Source organism: Leptonotus elevatus, chromosome 18, assembly GCF_054856555.1.
Source record: "Leptonotus elevatus isolate MCC_2025b chromosome 18, RoL_Lele_1.0, whole genome shotgun sequence".
Taxonomy (NCBI): Eukaryota; Metazoa; Chordata; class Actinopteri; order Syngnathiformes; family Syngnathidae; genus Leptonotus; species Leptonotus elevatus.
Genome location: NC_141256.1, coordinates 6,284,927 through 6,301,512, shown reverse-complemented (window position 1 = coordinate 6,301,512; position 16,586 = coordinate 6,284,927). Strand labels below are relative to the sequence as shown.

General features: G+C 39.9%; 1 protein-coding gene across 1 annotated transcript in view; it reads right to left on the bottom strand.

Annotated features, from left to right (window-relative positions):
* Positions 1-16,586, bottom strand: part of LOC147158384 (forkhead box protein N3-like) — an 81,786-nt gene that overhangs the window by 7,034 nt on the left and 58,166 nt on the right. The window contains exons 4-5 of the mRNA XM_086061469.1: positions 14,973-15,031; positions 2,564-2,672 (exon numbers count right to left, since the gene is read on the bottom strand). Of these exons, the coding sequence (XP_085917595.1) occupies positions 2,564-2,672; positions 14,973-15,031 (168 nt within the window). The remainder of the gene's footprint in view (positions 1-2,563; positions 2,673-14,972; positions 15,032-16,586) is intronic.

The window sequence follows — 16,586 nt, the reverse complement described above, 5'->3', positions numbered from 1 at the left end:
CACAAAAAGCTTGTTTCTCCTTATTTTTTCAATTTTTGCATCATGTCACTCAAATTATGTATTTTTAAATGGTGATTACTAAAGAACGGAATAAGGTAGACACATATTTTTTTTTCTAATGAAAGAATGGAACTCTTTCATATGGTATCCAGTCCACCATGTTTATGTAGTCATAGCACACAATATTCTGTTTGCCTTGAAAGATGAGTGAAAATGCTCAAAATTGGCTGGCACTGTAGGGGTTGTTTTGAGTTAATATTTAGCATGTTTATAATGCATTATTTAAGCATTTAAAAAAATATGTACTTCTGTGTAGTTACTTATTTGCCAGTTTTTTTTTGGCAGTATAAAATAGACATTGGTTCGACAGACACATTTTTGTGCAAAATCGGTGATCAGTTATAATTTGCCGATCGATCATTGACATCATTGATGGGATCATCAAAATTAGACGATACAGCTAACGCAATCATGTTCACTCCAGGTACGTTTCCATGTATTTATTGAATGTTTATCAGTGTTTTGGGGAGAATTTTTAAGGTTTGATTGTTCTTATTTTTCCCAATGCAGGAATAGAATGGGTTGACTGTACAGTAAAAAGTTGTTAAACAGATTACATACATGGTCATCTTCTGATCAGTGATCGGTTAAAGTTTCTGTTGTTTTAATATCCTGATCTAGTATAAAATCAACTTGAATATTTAACATTTTCTGGGCTTTTTGTTCTGTTCGAGCCATCACTTATGTAAAGGTTTAACTTGACGCGGAAAAAATAGTCCACAGCACAGTAAAAGATCAATGATGACTGATCAATTCAAGTGGACGCAACACAAAATACTGCATATTATATATTAAAAAAGCGAAAACGTTTTGATTTCATCATATTTTTTAGATTTATACAGGCCTGGTCGGGCTGAAGTCAGAGCAACCGACAGTCACGTACTGTACTGCCTGCCTGTAGTTTTTGTTCTCAGGCCAGAAAAAAAAAGTCATGTCACAAATTTTTTTTATCCTGTATCGTGCGTGTCCTCCTTTGTATTGCGTGAGAGAGTTAGAATATTGATATATTACAGTATATGACAAAAATGCACTCAATGATTACATATTCACTGTTTAATTCATTATACAGTGCAGGCCATCATCCCCGTTTGCTCTCATGATGGATATGCATGTCCAGGCATGCTCTGAATGTTCTTGGACTCCTCTGCCACTAATAAATGTGTTTGTGCGTGTGAATGTGGGACATTTATATAATCACTTGGGTAGAATGTTGGCAAGTGTTTTGACCACAGTCAGGATGAATAAACTATTTGTGACGCATGTTGAGTTTGTGTCAGGAGCTCTCCATTCTGCAACCACAACATGAGGTGTAACGGTCAATCCTTTTTTTTTTTTTTTAAATGGAGAACCTCAGGTGAAACGTCTAATGTTGAACACAATTTGTTCTGGAACGCTGGCTGACTTTTATTCAGTTGTTCAAAACACATTTTCCCATTAAAAAAAAAAACATGTAAAGTGACTCAATTTGGCAGCATATTGTGGTGTGGTACTGTGGTGGCAGCATAAGAATATATTAAGAGTTTTACGCTGTTCTCTTGTGGGAAAAGGTATACTGTGAATTCACACCAGGTTTTGTGATTATTATATGTTTTCGCTTTGACACCCTTTTTGGGTGGTACTACACAAAAAACAACAACGGAAAAGACAAACATTTGTGGCGTTAATGGTAAATCCTAAATCCATATTTCACAAAATTTTCTGACCCGTCACATGACATATTTTTTATTCCTCCCAATTTTTTGACACGCTTCTCCTTCCACATAATTCATCTGATGCACATCATTTCAATTTCAACTTGTATATAAAAATTCACACCAAGGGGTTTTCCATTTTTCTACATTCTAAAAATTCCCGTTTTTTCCATAATTCAACATTTATCACCAAAACATTGCCCATTCATTCTATTTGAGGCCCAACTTCCACCAATACTTATTTACCACTCATTTCCATTGGTAGATTCAAAATAACAGATTCAAATAGTTCCAATTTAAAATTTTAATCAGTCCGATTATTCAATTCACCTTATGAGATCATTCAAGCCATATCATTTATTATTCCCATTGACAAAACTCTATTTCTATTCTAAAGCCCAAATATTTACATATTCACATCCAGTTTCCACACATATTGACCGATTAAAGCCATTGTAACTTTAACATATTTAGCTCATTCCATGTCATTCACTATCATTCCATATCATTCAAAATGATTCCACATGCTTCAATGTTTTTTTTTTTTTTATTCAGCCTTTCAGCCTTCACGTCTAGTTTTGTATATCTACCCCCCCCCCCCCCCAGAAAATTTTGGTTGAACTCCATTCGACTTAGGGGTTCCACTGAGATGATCTCCACTGAGTTATCTCTGTAAAAGTAGAATTTTTGATGCAGTACTTGTATGTACCAAGTGCCAAGTCTCCAAGTCAAAATGGAAACAGGTTTGCACAAGAAAACCCTGATTGGCTCTAAATTTATGGTTGACAATGATGCGAGTAAAATGGACCCACCTTATGGCCGAGGTTCTGCTCCCTACTGGGTTTACAGGAACAGGTCTTATCACAGGGAAGAGTGCCTGGCTCCTGACACGGGCGCCATTTTGAATCACACCCCGAGGAACTAGAAGACAGGAGAAGAAGACACATTAATATTACAAACTAGACAAAGTGCAATTTCTGCAGAAAATGCGTGGGAATGCTGAAAAGTTGAATGCTATTAGCTGAATGCTAAGATTTGAATGCATGTGCAAGTAAATTGAAAGACAAATTATGTTAAAATTACAAACTTTTAATTGTATTTAAATGACAAATGAATAAAAAGAAAACTTGAACTGCGATCTGTCAAAAATTGGGATTTATTCATTTCAGAGAAATTGTAATCCATTTCCTGACATGATAGACAGTTGGTATTGAACCATCGAATGTACTAAACGCACGCACTTGCTCTAACCACTGCGCTAACTTGACTGATACAAACTCATGGCTAATAGCGTATTTATTTTGAAAAGTGTCATCAGATGCTGAAAGCTAACATGCATTTAATCATTTCAGTGAAATTATTATCCATTTCTTGATGTCAGTTGGTATACATGTATATATATCACGTAGCATAACGGCCATGGATATATTTGCAATGTACAGTCTGAGGTAGGATTCGCACCTGTAATTAATTAAATCAAGAGGATGGAAGTAAAATGGCAGCTTGGTTCACAGTTCTGAAGTTGGAGGTTTGAATCCAGGCTACGGCCTTCCAGCCACATTTCAAAAACATGCTTCTTAGGTTAACTGAAGACTCTAAATTGTGTTTAGTTGAGAATGTCAATGTTTGTGGTTGTTGTGGAAGGATGGAAAATGGATAGCAGTGGAAAAAGGCAGCGGTACATTCTCAGAAACACGATTAGATGGCGATAAGAGCTCGCAGCAGCTCAATGAGACTCCGTCGACCATCTGAGGCCAACAGGGCTTCTATTGATGAGCAAGGCAAGGTTAAATTGAGCGGGAAAGCGTCATAAATGAGTTAAGGGCGCTGTGAATCATTCAATTACCAACGACCGCTGGGCTCTGCTAAATCTAGCCTCGACCACGCGTACAGGCTGTTGGAACTCAAGATGAGCAACTTTTTAATTCAGTTAGTGACATGTTTAGTTTTTAGGTGCAAAAAAAAGTTACGTTTAAAAATAAAAGTTTCTGATGGGAAAAATTTTCCACACCGCTTTTGAGAGACCAGATTGTAATTATTTTTTATTTAACTGTCTAAATGTTTTTCTGGAAAAAGTGGTGCAAAAACAACCATGTACATCAGCAAAAGAACAGCATACCCACAATGAATCATGGTGGTGACAGCGTCATGCTTAGGGCTTGTTTTTACTTCAGCTGGATCTGAAGTCTTTAGTCAAAGTGAAGAGACTAATGAACAGTTCTAAACAACAGTCAATTTTGGCACACAACCTTCAGATGTGTGCTGGAGAGCTGAAGCTGAAAATGAATTTCATCTTTGTACACCCGTACATGGTTCCACCAGAACCAGTACAAAACTAGATCTACGAGCAGCCATAAAGGGTTCTCGTAAACCTGGCCACGTTGGGATACTGACGCATAGGACAAGAACCCTCTAAAATGCTTTTGCCTGGCCTGATGTGTGTAAAAAGTTACATGAGTTTTAGTCAAAATGAAGGCAAAATGGTGGACTTCCTGTTAGGTTTACCATATAGCGCCAAGTGAGCCCTTCGTAGGTCTTGGGCAGTTACATATGCCTCCAAATTTTCAGAGATCTCTACATACAACCGGGAATGCTTTGTTAGAATTTTTTTACAATTTTTAAATTTTTTCGAAACACGCTTAAGAACTCTCTAAAATATCGATTTTTATGCCAGGTCTGACGTGTGTGCAACGTTTCATGAGTTTCTGCCCAGGTCTAGACCCTGAGGAACAGCATTATTGTTCTTTGTAAACAGTGCATCGCCATGGCATACGACAAAATTGAAAGCTTTCAATAACTTTTTTTTTTAAATCTTAAACATCAGATAAAGCACACAAAATTTGAAGATGATTGGATAAATGATCTAGGAGGAATTTTTTTTAAATATGTAAAAAAAAAAGAAGGTACATGGCCGACTTCATGTTAGGTTTAGCATATGGCTGCGAAATAATTTTTTGTATGATTTGGATTTGTTACATATGCCTCAAAATGTTCATGGATCTAGGCGAAATGTACAACCGAGAATGCTTGGTTAAGAAGGAATTATGAATTATGCAAAATTTGATGCCCCGCCCCCATTAGACTTACTCAAAAACACAGAAGGCTGCCTGTTACTAAAGCAAAAGTTGCTTCAAAGTCTGGAATTAGTTTTGGACAGAATGTAGTTCACATTATACTGTAATTTGGAACAAAGTATAAATATGATTTATCATGGTCTATAAGCGGTTCAGGAAATGAGGAGATGGATGGATGGATGGATGATTTTCAAATACTTGTTTATGTATGGTAAACAGTGACAGTAGTGACACTGATGGATGGTGCACACTACTGTTGTAAACAGTCAAATTAATACAATTATTTCAATTTAGTTTTGATACGTTGAACAAAGTAAGGCTTGTGAAAACTTTCCACTTTAATAAAAGCCGGTCTGCAAATAGTAATTCAACTAAGTAATGTTTTAATCAAATAAACGCCAAAGGCATATGACAAAGCCCACCTGGAATGTTTACTCTGATCAAAGAGTGGGAGAAAAGATCACTTGTCAACAAACTATTGTATTGGGACCATCATGGCAGGAAAATGTACAAAGGTTCTGAAAGTGGAAACTTCCTTCAAAAGGGACAAATGTTCAGCCTGCGGCAGCCCAACGCCTCGGACCACCTTACAGCCGGGATGATGGAATGGCTTTGGAACAAATCCCTGACTGTCCTCAAGTGACCCGCAAAAGCTTGGACTCCCAAACCTTTTGGAAATCTGTGTTGAAAGCTCAAGATCCTGCTTTACTGACACTGCTGATCCAATGTGATGTGTTCTATACAAGATTTATAGCTCTCACCCACTTAACATGGCATAGCACTGTATAAAAGAAAGCACACGGCCACCATGTGGACTCATGGTTTACCGTTCCAAGGTCACCACTTGAGGTCATGTGAAACTAGAGTATCGGAAAATCCAACATATACAACTTGTCTTGTCTGTCACGCACAGTGTGAATAGAACACAAAACAGACGAAGCACACAAAATTAAATATATTGTTGGAGACACCAAACCGGCAACCGCAACTTGCCCAAAGTCAGCTGAGATGACCTCCAGCTTACCTGAGACTCTATTCAGGATAAATGGTATCAACAATGGATCATTTCTTTGACGTTTTGTGGCGGCGCTACGTGGTGGCCAGCCCTGACCACCCCCACATGGAGGTGTAAGATTTTGATTGCATTTTTTGGGCCATTTTTCTTCTTTCTACCAATTAAAAAATTTTTTTTTTTTTGTTTTGTTTGATGTAAGATCTGAAAAAAAGTGCTGACACAAGACTTGAGTTTCATTTCCTGGTTACAGTCCAGTTGCATCGGTAGCAAGTGAGGCAGATGGAGCAACAAGTATAGCCTTATACTCATCATTTTGCAGTCAATGAATGAATGATAATAATTAACTCATTTGCTCCCAAAAACTTATAAAAACGTTCTATTTAAAATATTGTGGTCGTCCCAAAAACTCATTAAAAAAAAAAAACATGTTTTTTTTTACGTGAGAGCATATGGTAGGCTTTGATGAAGTCTCTGACCTGAAGGTCGCTTATAGAAATGGTAGTTATAAAAAAAATGGCCAGCAGGTAGCAGCAGAGTATAAGAGTTGTTGCAACAAGCTGTTTGTGAATAATGATGAAACTTAGCTATATTCTAATGCTAATTACTGCAAAACGGAAACAGATACAAATATACATTTTTTTCCTGATGAATGAAGAGACTAATCTTTCTTTTGGTAGGTTCCATGTTTTTATCGCAATAGAACACAACATTCTGTGGACCTTGCAAAATCAGTCAAAATCCAGTAAAACAGCCGGGAGCGAAGGGGGTTGCTTCAGTGAAAATGGCTGGGAGTGAATGAGTTAAATTATCTCGAACTTACCACATGCTTCTAATTTGAAAAACAAACATAAAGTCAAAACAATGAGAATGTAAAATCAACCTAGATGACTGGGAATTTATTGCACTTTCCTGAGATTGCTGGTTGTAAATCAATGATGTCTCAGTTGAGATGATCCTGCCAATTTCCTACCGACAATAGAGAGCTCTAGCCACTTTTGCAAACACATGCATATGTGAAATACTGTACATGCACGTATTTGGTGGAAAGGAGAAAATCTGAATCTTCCATGACTTTAAGCTTGTGGCTCACCACAACACTTTTCCTTACACAGCTGTCATCTTCTTCTCACTCAGTTCCTATTTCAAAAAGTACCTGCTGTTTGCGCTGTCTGCTGCCCAGGCTTGTTGAAAGCTGCTACAAACACTAAGCCCCCACATCAATACAGCTTTGTTACCTCCATCAAGGGGGTTGCTGCATGTTTTCATGGGTTTGTTTGTTGGTTTGTTGCTTGTGTGCAACTTCCAGTGTACAGGTTTTGATCTATTAACCTTTAAAAAAAAAAAAGATGGTGGTGCATTATTCCAACAACATGGTAAGGTAGTGTTAAAAGCATGTAACATGATTTCTTGAGATTGTGTTGGACATGCAGTGGAATCTCAGTTATTGTACGCAATAGTTCTCTTGTGATTTACTTTGTTCACTGAAATTTTGTACTATTTTAATTGTACCATTTAATTTAATTTAAGGCTGGGTATTGATTCTAATTTCCTCAATCGATTTGATTTCAATTCACAAGAGGTCAGTTCGATTGATTTAGATTTTTTTCCCGATTTAATTCGATTCACTTCAATTCAGTTCAATATTGATTAATTATGGAACATCAATTCTTCTTAAATATCAAGGACATAATAAAAAAATCAAAATTCTAAATAAAATTTTGCGGAGGCAGATTTAGTTTATTAATGAAAGTAACGTATGATATATGGTAATCACTTAAGTGGTACACAAACACTGACATTTGCAAGGATGAGATGAAAATATTTTCATAATTCAAATTCAATAATTGGAAATACAAATTGAAAAAAATCTTAATTGTCTCAAAGTGCAGTAAGTCAGGTCTTTCATAAATGTAAGAAAATACGAACAGTCAATTTCAAGAAAATGGTAAGATAAATTCATGGGAAAAAGGTATTAAAATAATCGATTCATGGCTTTATGAATAGATATCAGGCTCGAAAATGAAAATGGATTCAATATCGATCATTAGATTTTCTAAACCCAGCCCTAATTTTAATAGCCGATAGGAGACAGTCTGGATAGGGGTACTCGAGGACCGGGGTTGAAAAACACTGAATTAGCATACACATCCTTAGAAACTTTATTCCTTTTACCTTCTTCAAACTATATCACAGCCATTCACGGATTAATTTTCAGGTTAAAAAAAAAAATCTACGCTTCATGAGTGCTCCGTTCTCTCTTTTTCAGCCTCATACTGCTCATGATCAGTTTTATGGGGAGAAATTGCATTGAGTCAGGGAGCCATGGGTTCATTAAAACACACTCAGCATCCCAAAGTGCCCACAAACAAAATGTCCCCGCGACATTTATTTGGGTCCAAATCATATTGCAAAGATGACATAAATGTGGAATACATTTGAGGTATGTCACTGTTAGCTGTTCACTTTCCTTCTTTGCCTGCAGTAATCTTATTGAGTCCAGTTAGTGTGGCTCTGCCCCTGATATCTCCCGCTCTGCTCTCCATAACCTTATAAGTAAGTCCCTGCACAGTCTCTTTTTTAATCTTGATCACTCACTGCATGCTTGTGTATGTGGTCAGTGCATTAGGTCTCCCTGGGTTGACATGTGCCCCCCCGCCCCCGACTCCTCTCGCCTCCCGAAGCTTCCCACCTCGAGCTCCAGCCAGGCTTTAGGTCACCATAGCAACGGCTCCCCTTCCACATGCCACAGAGTGGTAGATCATGCATCGGCAGAGAAAGTGACAGAAGAGAAGGAGAACGCCGGCGATGAGAGGGGAAAAAGGGGCTGGATAGGAAATACCAGGCTGCGTTTGACCTGGACTCTCCAAGCTCAGCGGCGCACTCCTGACCACCGCTGTTTGTCCTTGACACACACACACACACAGACACACGAGCTCGGAGCTCAAGTCCAAGTTGTGTGGAAAATTTTCCGTGTGTAACGTTATCTGCAGCTCCTTGCTTTGTCTTTTCATTCCTCTTCATCGATCCGTCTTTCTATGTATAGTGATGAGTCATATCCAATTGAGCATGTATGCCGGCTCTGCGGCAAAGTAACGAGAATGGGATGTATGCTAAGGTGCCAGGGTGAGAGCAAATACTGTTCCACTCAAGTCCTGTAGGTGACCGTTTTGGGAATTACAAGCTACCGCACAAGTAGGGGTGGGAATCAAGAACCGGCTCCAACTTTTCAATTCCATCGCATTGTACACCTCAATTGCTATTGAATCCTCTTAACCAGGGGTGTTGAGATCCGGTCCACAAGGGCCAGAGTCCTGCAGGTTTTGGATATTTTCCTTCTTCAACACAACTGATTAGTGATCATCTTATCAGCAAGCTCTGCATAAGCCTGATAATGATCCTGTTAACTCATTCACTCGCAGCCATTTTCACTGAAGCAACCTCCTTCGCTCCCGGCTGTTTTCCTGGATTTTGACTGATTTTGCAAAGCCCACAGAATATTATGTTCTCTCTGCGCAGCTCTCATTACTCCATCCAAGATTCCTGGTGTAAAAGGATGTATTGATCACAGTGTTTTCAGTGAAAAATATAATAAAAGTAAGGGTTTCCCCAGAAAATTAGCTAAGCCTGGTAGTCCGCCAGGATTAGGGGAAATCCTGGAAGTTGTCAGTGTTAAGGTTGCAACGGTTTCAGATTTTGGTGTACGATTATTGTTATTGTTGTCATTGAAAAAAATGTGTTTTTACATTTTTTACGGTTATTATTGTAGACATAAAAAAAAATCACATCAGCATTCTTCCAAAATGTTTATTTTTAACAACAATAAATAACTGAAAATGAATTTTTTTAAAGTTCCTGACTTTTAAAACAAATACAGCAGATTAGACAGACTCCTAAAATAGGGCCTGGGCACTACGTATAACAAGTGGACGGTATGTACCCTCTTTTTCTTTCATTTTTCAATTTCTTCCCATTTCAAGCATACTTACAGGTGAAATGTTCGTCCACAGCGTTTAAACTGGTGACTTTGTGCAGTTTATGGCCTCTCCAGCGGGCAGCCGTGGATGGCGGTCGAGAGGCCCGACCTCACCGCCGCCTCGTTTCGGCCTCCCCTTTCCCCACATCCACTCAACCTGGTCCAGGCCGGCCCACAACCGTCGGGTAGGGCTGTGCAGATCGATCCAAGTATCGATAGAATCGATACTAACGTGAGTATTGGTATCAAATCGATATTAGATTGCTAGTATTGATATTTTACATTTATTTATTTATTTTGGTTGCTCATGTGTCCCTTGTGCAAGCCCTTTGACATAATATGATGACAATGAGTCATATTATGCTTCGTTTGAGCTTTTCCAAACTAGTTGAGCTAGGTATTAGTGTAGCACAACATCGTTTATGTAATGTGACAAGACGAGAGGAACTTCGGTGGCTGACGTTTCTTTGAGTGCATAAGAGTGACGGGGACTAAGAATAGAAGATTATTGCTACATTGCAACTTTAAATAACAGTCCAGGCATGTTTCCCTTAAGGATATTATATTATGACATGTTTAAAAACCTAACAAGAAAGTCCAATTTGCATAAATAAATAAATACATAATGTTATTTAATAGGACAAATTATTCAAAATACCATAATATTTTATGAACCAAAAGGTACTTGGTATCGGCGATAATGGCACCAGTATTTACTCGGTATCGATCAATAAAATCTCAAGTATCGCACAGCTCTACCGTCGGGTGCGAAGCTCTCCCCGGGCGACGTACAAAGCTGAGCCCTGTGTTGTTGTGCGCCACTAAATGGGCCGTGTGGAAACAGAAGAGCTAAGAACTATGCCGCATGGCTCATTTTGCGCCGCACATAAGCGGAAATAACCGGTGTTAAATGTGCAGTTATTTAATCATGATGTTTAAAAACCATGGTTAATCGTAAAACTGGTTAAGGAAGGCCCAGCAGAGGGTGTACTTCCTGTGGCTACAGAGGAAGCACGACCTGCCACAGGAGCACATTTTGCTACATCAAAATTTCATGGATTTTTTCCTTGGAACAATGCCTGACTCCTCCTACAAAACCAATCTTGGTGCAGGTAGATTTTTTGTATTTTTTTTTCTGTACAGAAAATACTCTACTGTCCTTCTAGATCAGGTCAGCTCCTCTGCCTTTCTGTCTGCGCATCTCTGCCCGTCCCCGTCTGCATGCCCGCCTGTTTTCCAAGGAAAGTGAAGCCCTGAAACCAGCCGCCCCCTCCCTTGCTTTCATGTGCCGTATACACACACGCAGACTCCTCCAACCTCCTGTTAAATGAGTTCCACATGGCCCCGCAGGCAGCCGTCTCCACGCAGCCGACAGAGGAGTGCAGCAGACAGGCAAAAGTACACACAAACACGCGCGCTGCACATGCTCGCCTCGCTCAGTCACACAGTCAAACGGGTTCAAAGGTCACTCCCGACAGACCTTGACAACACAACTGTTTAAAAGTGGCCCCTCTTTTCTGTCTAGCTGCTGGTTTGGCTGGTGTGTGTTTAAGTGTTTGCATCACTTGCAGGTCTGAGGGGAGGATGCATACTAATGTTTGCCTAACTGACTGGATAGCTGGTGGGCTCAAAATGCTGGCAGTTAAACTGAACAGCTAACTGGCTTGTCTATTTGACAATCCAGCTGAGTGTCTAAGTGGTTGGCTGACTGGCATGTGCTGTTGCTTAGAGGGGGCAAGACAAAGTAAAAGCAACATTCAATCACTGCGACCTAGTAAGTCTCTTGAACACGCCCACATACACGGCTCATATTAAGCTGAAATGCTAATCAACAGAATTGCCTCATGTGGCTGAATAAATCTGCCGACTCAGCATGCCGTGTACTGTTCTAATGTGGTTGGACAGGAGCAATTTAATTTGTATATTCGTTCCAGGTTTTATCTGAGTTTTACCCTAAACATGTAAAAAAAAAAAATGCAATTAAGGAGGGCACACAAGGGCAGCATGGGGGAGGAGTAGTGTCTATATGTGCCTAGCCTAGGCTAGCAACCAGTCTAGGGTGTAGCCCTAGATGGATGTCGGCTTTTCAGTTTGTCGTCTTCATTTCAAATTCCTTTATATTATGTTTGCGTTCTCATTCTCATCCGCATCTAATTGCTGTTTTCATCATACCGGAACTAAAATTACTTCCTGCTTCCGTGTGAAAGAATCATGGGAAATGTAGTCAAACTTGCCTACTCTTGAGGTCGCCGATTAGTCCTAAGGCCAGCTGAGTTATTGTGGCGGCATATTTTTGATGTTACAATGTGGGACTGGACCGGCGCGAGGTGAACTGAACAACACAGCCAGCTTCCATTCGCTGCCCGGACCGAGCAAAAAGACTGACTCATGGTGAGTGCATTGCTTTGTTTACAGCTGTTGAGCTGTAAATCAAGATAGCATTTAGCATTAGATACTAGTAACAACACTGATTAGGGATGGGGGGTTTTGTCAATTGAAGGATCCCCACTTCTGCACGAAGCAGCCCCCGTGTTGTTGCGTTGAGCAAAAACATGCAAGACACACGACGCTTCCCGATAAAACCTAGCATAATAGCGCTAAAGCAATCAAATAAACATGCAGTACAATTAGAATAAACTAACAACAATGCTTCACAAAAATAATGTGCTTCATAACCCAGAGCGTGTTATGTATGAAAATATTTTAAAATAGACCACTTCATTGATGTTGCGCCTAATAATACGGTGTGCCCAATGGGCTGGAAAATACGGTACAGTCTACGCAGAGTCAACGGGATGCACTATAAAGCTGCACTCATAAACAGTTACCAGGGAGTAGACTGCGCTGCTAACGAGATATTAGACTCGGTAAAACCAGGTCTAACTTGTGGCGCGGGCGGTATCACGTGATTTTGATGGATTTAATCGACGCATAGGCAAAGAGATTCGGTGCTCCGCGTACGTGTGGTGGATGTCATCATATTTTATTCATAAATATGACAAGGGCGTGAGAAAATCTCTTTGGGTCATTGAAAATATTATTTCATTAAACAAATTATTATTATTATTTAATTAATTAATTAATTAATAGCAAGTTGAGGAACCTAACGAGTCAATTTGCTTCCACAATGTCCAGCATGTGTGCGCTTCTACCGCCCTGATTTGAAAAGGAATGAGTGGATTACCGCTTTGATTGGCCGAAACGCCGCCTTAGCCCACCTCTACCTGTGCATAGGCATGCGCTGGAAACGAAAATAGGGCCGTGGTACTTAAACCTGAAACCTGTCGGTTATAAGTCCTTACAGAACTAGGTATTGCCACCATTTCAATAAAATTTGATTATTAGTTAACGTTGTATAGTCTAGATGTGACTAATGATGGGCATGAGAGATTTAAGTCATAAAGAATCAACATTCATTACAAGGTTAAATGTTATAGAGCTCAAGGTCCACCTTGTCACATGCAGCCTTCACAATTGTCACCCCTGCCTGAGTCCAGGCTGCTCAGAGGCATCCCTTTCAGACCATGCGTCCAGAGGGAGTCCAGGTTTTCAGATGCTCTCCAACCTTGGCTCCTTGACCATTACTACTCCATTATCAGCGGCGATGGAGGGCACGCCGCAGACGCCTAATGTATCCATTTCCCTCTCCATTTAGGACTCGGCGGCCCAGCGAGCTCCTGAAGTGCTCCCTGATTGGGATTGAATGTCCATTTAAACTGCCTAGCAGCCACCAGGGATGGGAGGGGAAGGGAGGGAAGATGGGAATAATGGGAAATACAGGGAAAAGGAGGTCTATAACGACAAAAGCGGGGGACGGGGAGAAAGCGCGTTGAATGAGAAAAAGGAGACGAGGGGATTGCTCCCCTACCTCTGATAAGATTCTCTCTTCCACCCCCTCTCAATTGATGTGTCTCTACTGGTTATTTTTATTTTTTTTAAACTTTCAAATAAATACACCACTGTGGGGAAGTATTTCTTCGCTGGCATTCAGCCAAGTGTCAGAACTCAATACTTGGTATTCTCAAGACTCGCTTTTAAAAAGACGGCTTTGGAAGTGAGATGATTGCACATTCGGCACCTTCGGGTACAAGTCGGGTTGTGAGGCAAGGAAGTAGTGGTGCAACGGATCACAAACAGCACGGTTTGGATCGTTTTTCAGATTTGAGTCACGGATTGGATCGTTTTTTTGGATCAGCCAAAAAAAAATAAAAAAATAAAAAATAAAAAATAAAAATACTACTTTGTCTTTCTTTTGTAAAGCGCTTTTCCCATAAAAAAAAAAAATCAATACCAAATGTCTAATATAGCAATTTAGGATTTAGGAATACAACTTTTAAGTGCAATATGAGGCAGAAACATTCTTATTTTTACATGGTTCATGTGTAAAATAACAAGGTATTAATGGGTTAAAGTTGTGTTCCTATAATCTAAACAGCTAAGTTTGACATTTTGAGTTAAATGTTTATCTTTTTTTAATGGGCAAAAGTGTTTCATAAAATAAATGAAGACAAAGTTCAATTCCTCTCTCTCTCTTTTTTTTTATAATGAAAAGACCTCAACGTGCAATTTAAGGCACATTCCCTTCCTTTAAACATGGAGAGTGAATTCCAAAGTAGCCTTGGTCCAGAATATTGAAAAATAATTAAAGTAAGCTGTCAAACTTACCAGCCGGCAGTCAGACACTCGTTGGTCATGCTAACAGCTAGCCGCTAGCCACTTACCTCGGAGACTTCCGCCGTATCATACGATGACAGCGTAATTAATTAGCGGTTTCTTAGCGTCCTAAATTAGCGATTGAACATGAGTTCGGGATAGCGTTGTGTTGATGTTGGTCGCAACTGCAATGTCAATCAACTACGATAAAGTAACGTTTAAAAGGGAAGTCAAGCTAACCATCACGCCACGACGTGGGCGAACTTCAAAGTAAAAGTGTACTAAGCTGTGCTGTTAATGTATTACTGTATTTGGTCAACTTTATTGTGAAGTTAGACTTAGCGTGTACTCCGTTGAGTATGTTTAAGCTTCCTTGACATGTTAGAATGGACACTTTGTTTTTGTTTTGTTCCCCCCCCACCAACCAATCGCAGATCGGGCGTGATCCGAACCGAGACTAGAAGAAAGGCAAGAAAGGACGGTAACAAAAAGACACGAGATCGTACCTTGTAGAACGACTCCGCCGTTCTTCCTGAAGAGGGGACTCCCCGACCACAATGGAGGACTGCGTTGATGGGGAGGGGAGAGAAAGAAAAGTGGTCAACCGTTTGATCACATCAAGCAGCCTAACAGGCTTTATTGTGAGCAAGATAGCAAGGCAGGAATTTGAACCCATAAGCCCGCGCTTCTGATTATAGTGATTAGATTCCCGGGTGTCCCACTGTTGCCATTATTCCCTGTGATTACCTCGGAGAATTACAGCCTCGCCGCCATAAGTCCATGGGAGTAATTTCTCATGACAACCCCCCGCCGCCTGCCACGGGTCCGCACACATCCGACGGGAAAAAAAAGTCATCAACGCACTCGCGGTTAACACATGCTTATGTCACAAAGGCATGTTTAAGATAAATATGCCGACGGAATGACACATTTAAACACGCGTCTTGTTGACACACACACATTATACAGGAGGAGCGCACAAAGCCGGCGACTCGGTTTAGGTGATCATTGCACCACTAATGAGGGAGGTAATGATGGCATTTCTCACATAGATGGAGACGTCTTCCCGAACACACACACACACAAGAACATAATACTGGCTGTCCTTTAGGTGAATTTGAAGTGGAGGGAAGGTGGAGGGGATGAAGAAGGAGAGGAAGAAGGTTGAGCATCGGGATAGGCGAATACCGATGCCATATATCGTATCGGATTGATATCCAGCCTTATTTCAAGGTTTCGGTACTCACGATGGCAGCTGTTTTACGACCAGGAACTAGAAACGAGAATTGGGATTGTGATTTTGTAGAAATGTTAAAATGTAAACAATGGAAGCGGTTTATAGAAATAAAGTGTTTTATATATATTGGTATTTCTTAATTATCATGAGAAATCATTAAGAGAATTAGTGTCTTCACATAAATGTCTTAGTAATAACTAGGGCTGTCACTAACAAATGTTTTTAGAATTGACTACCCTATCAATTACTTGGTAGCCCTTAGCACTAATAAGTAGCCTAGAAATAGCTCTCAGCTTAAAAAAAAAGTTAGAAATGAGAAGAATAGAATAATTGCCATTAATTTCATGCAATTTTAAGCAAAATGCTATAGTGGAATAAATAGGTCTTTAAAAAAAAATCAGTTAAAAGATTTTTTGGGGGGGTGAAATTTTACATATCAAAAGTACACGTGGTATCGGTAATTGGTATCTGTATCAGTGACTACTAAAGAGTTGAGTGCTCGTACTGCTATCGGTCTACTTAAAAGTAGTATTGAACATTTCTAGTTGAGTGGTCTTTAACTCCACATTAGAAGACACGTCTGGATGCTCTTTCTTCTCCTCCACTAACGCACTACACACATTCAACACGCCTGATAACACAAACCTCCACAAACAAACAAACAATCAAACAATCAAACAAACAAACAAACAGGCGGGCTAGACAAAGAACACCTGGAGATGCTGCAAAGTCAGAAAAAGCAGCCCACTCGCTTGCACTCATCAGGAGAGCCTCCTTTGTAATGTGAGGCCTGTTTTATGTTGCGCTAAGCTGCTGAATGAGAGGATTTGGACGTCTGCACTTGTGATGTGGCTCTCACCTCGCCAGATGCAGGGGAAAGATG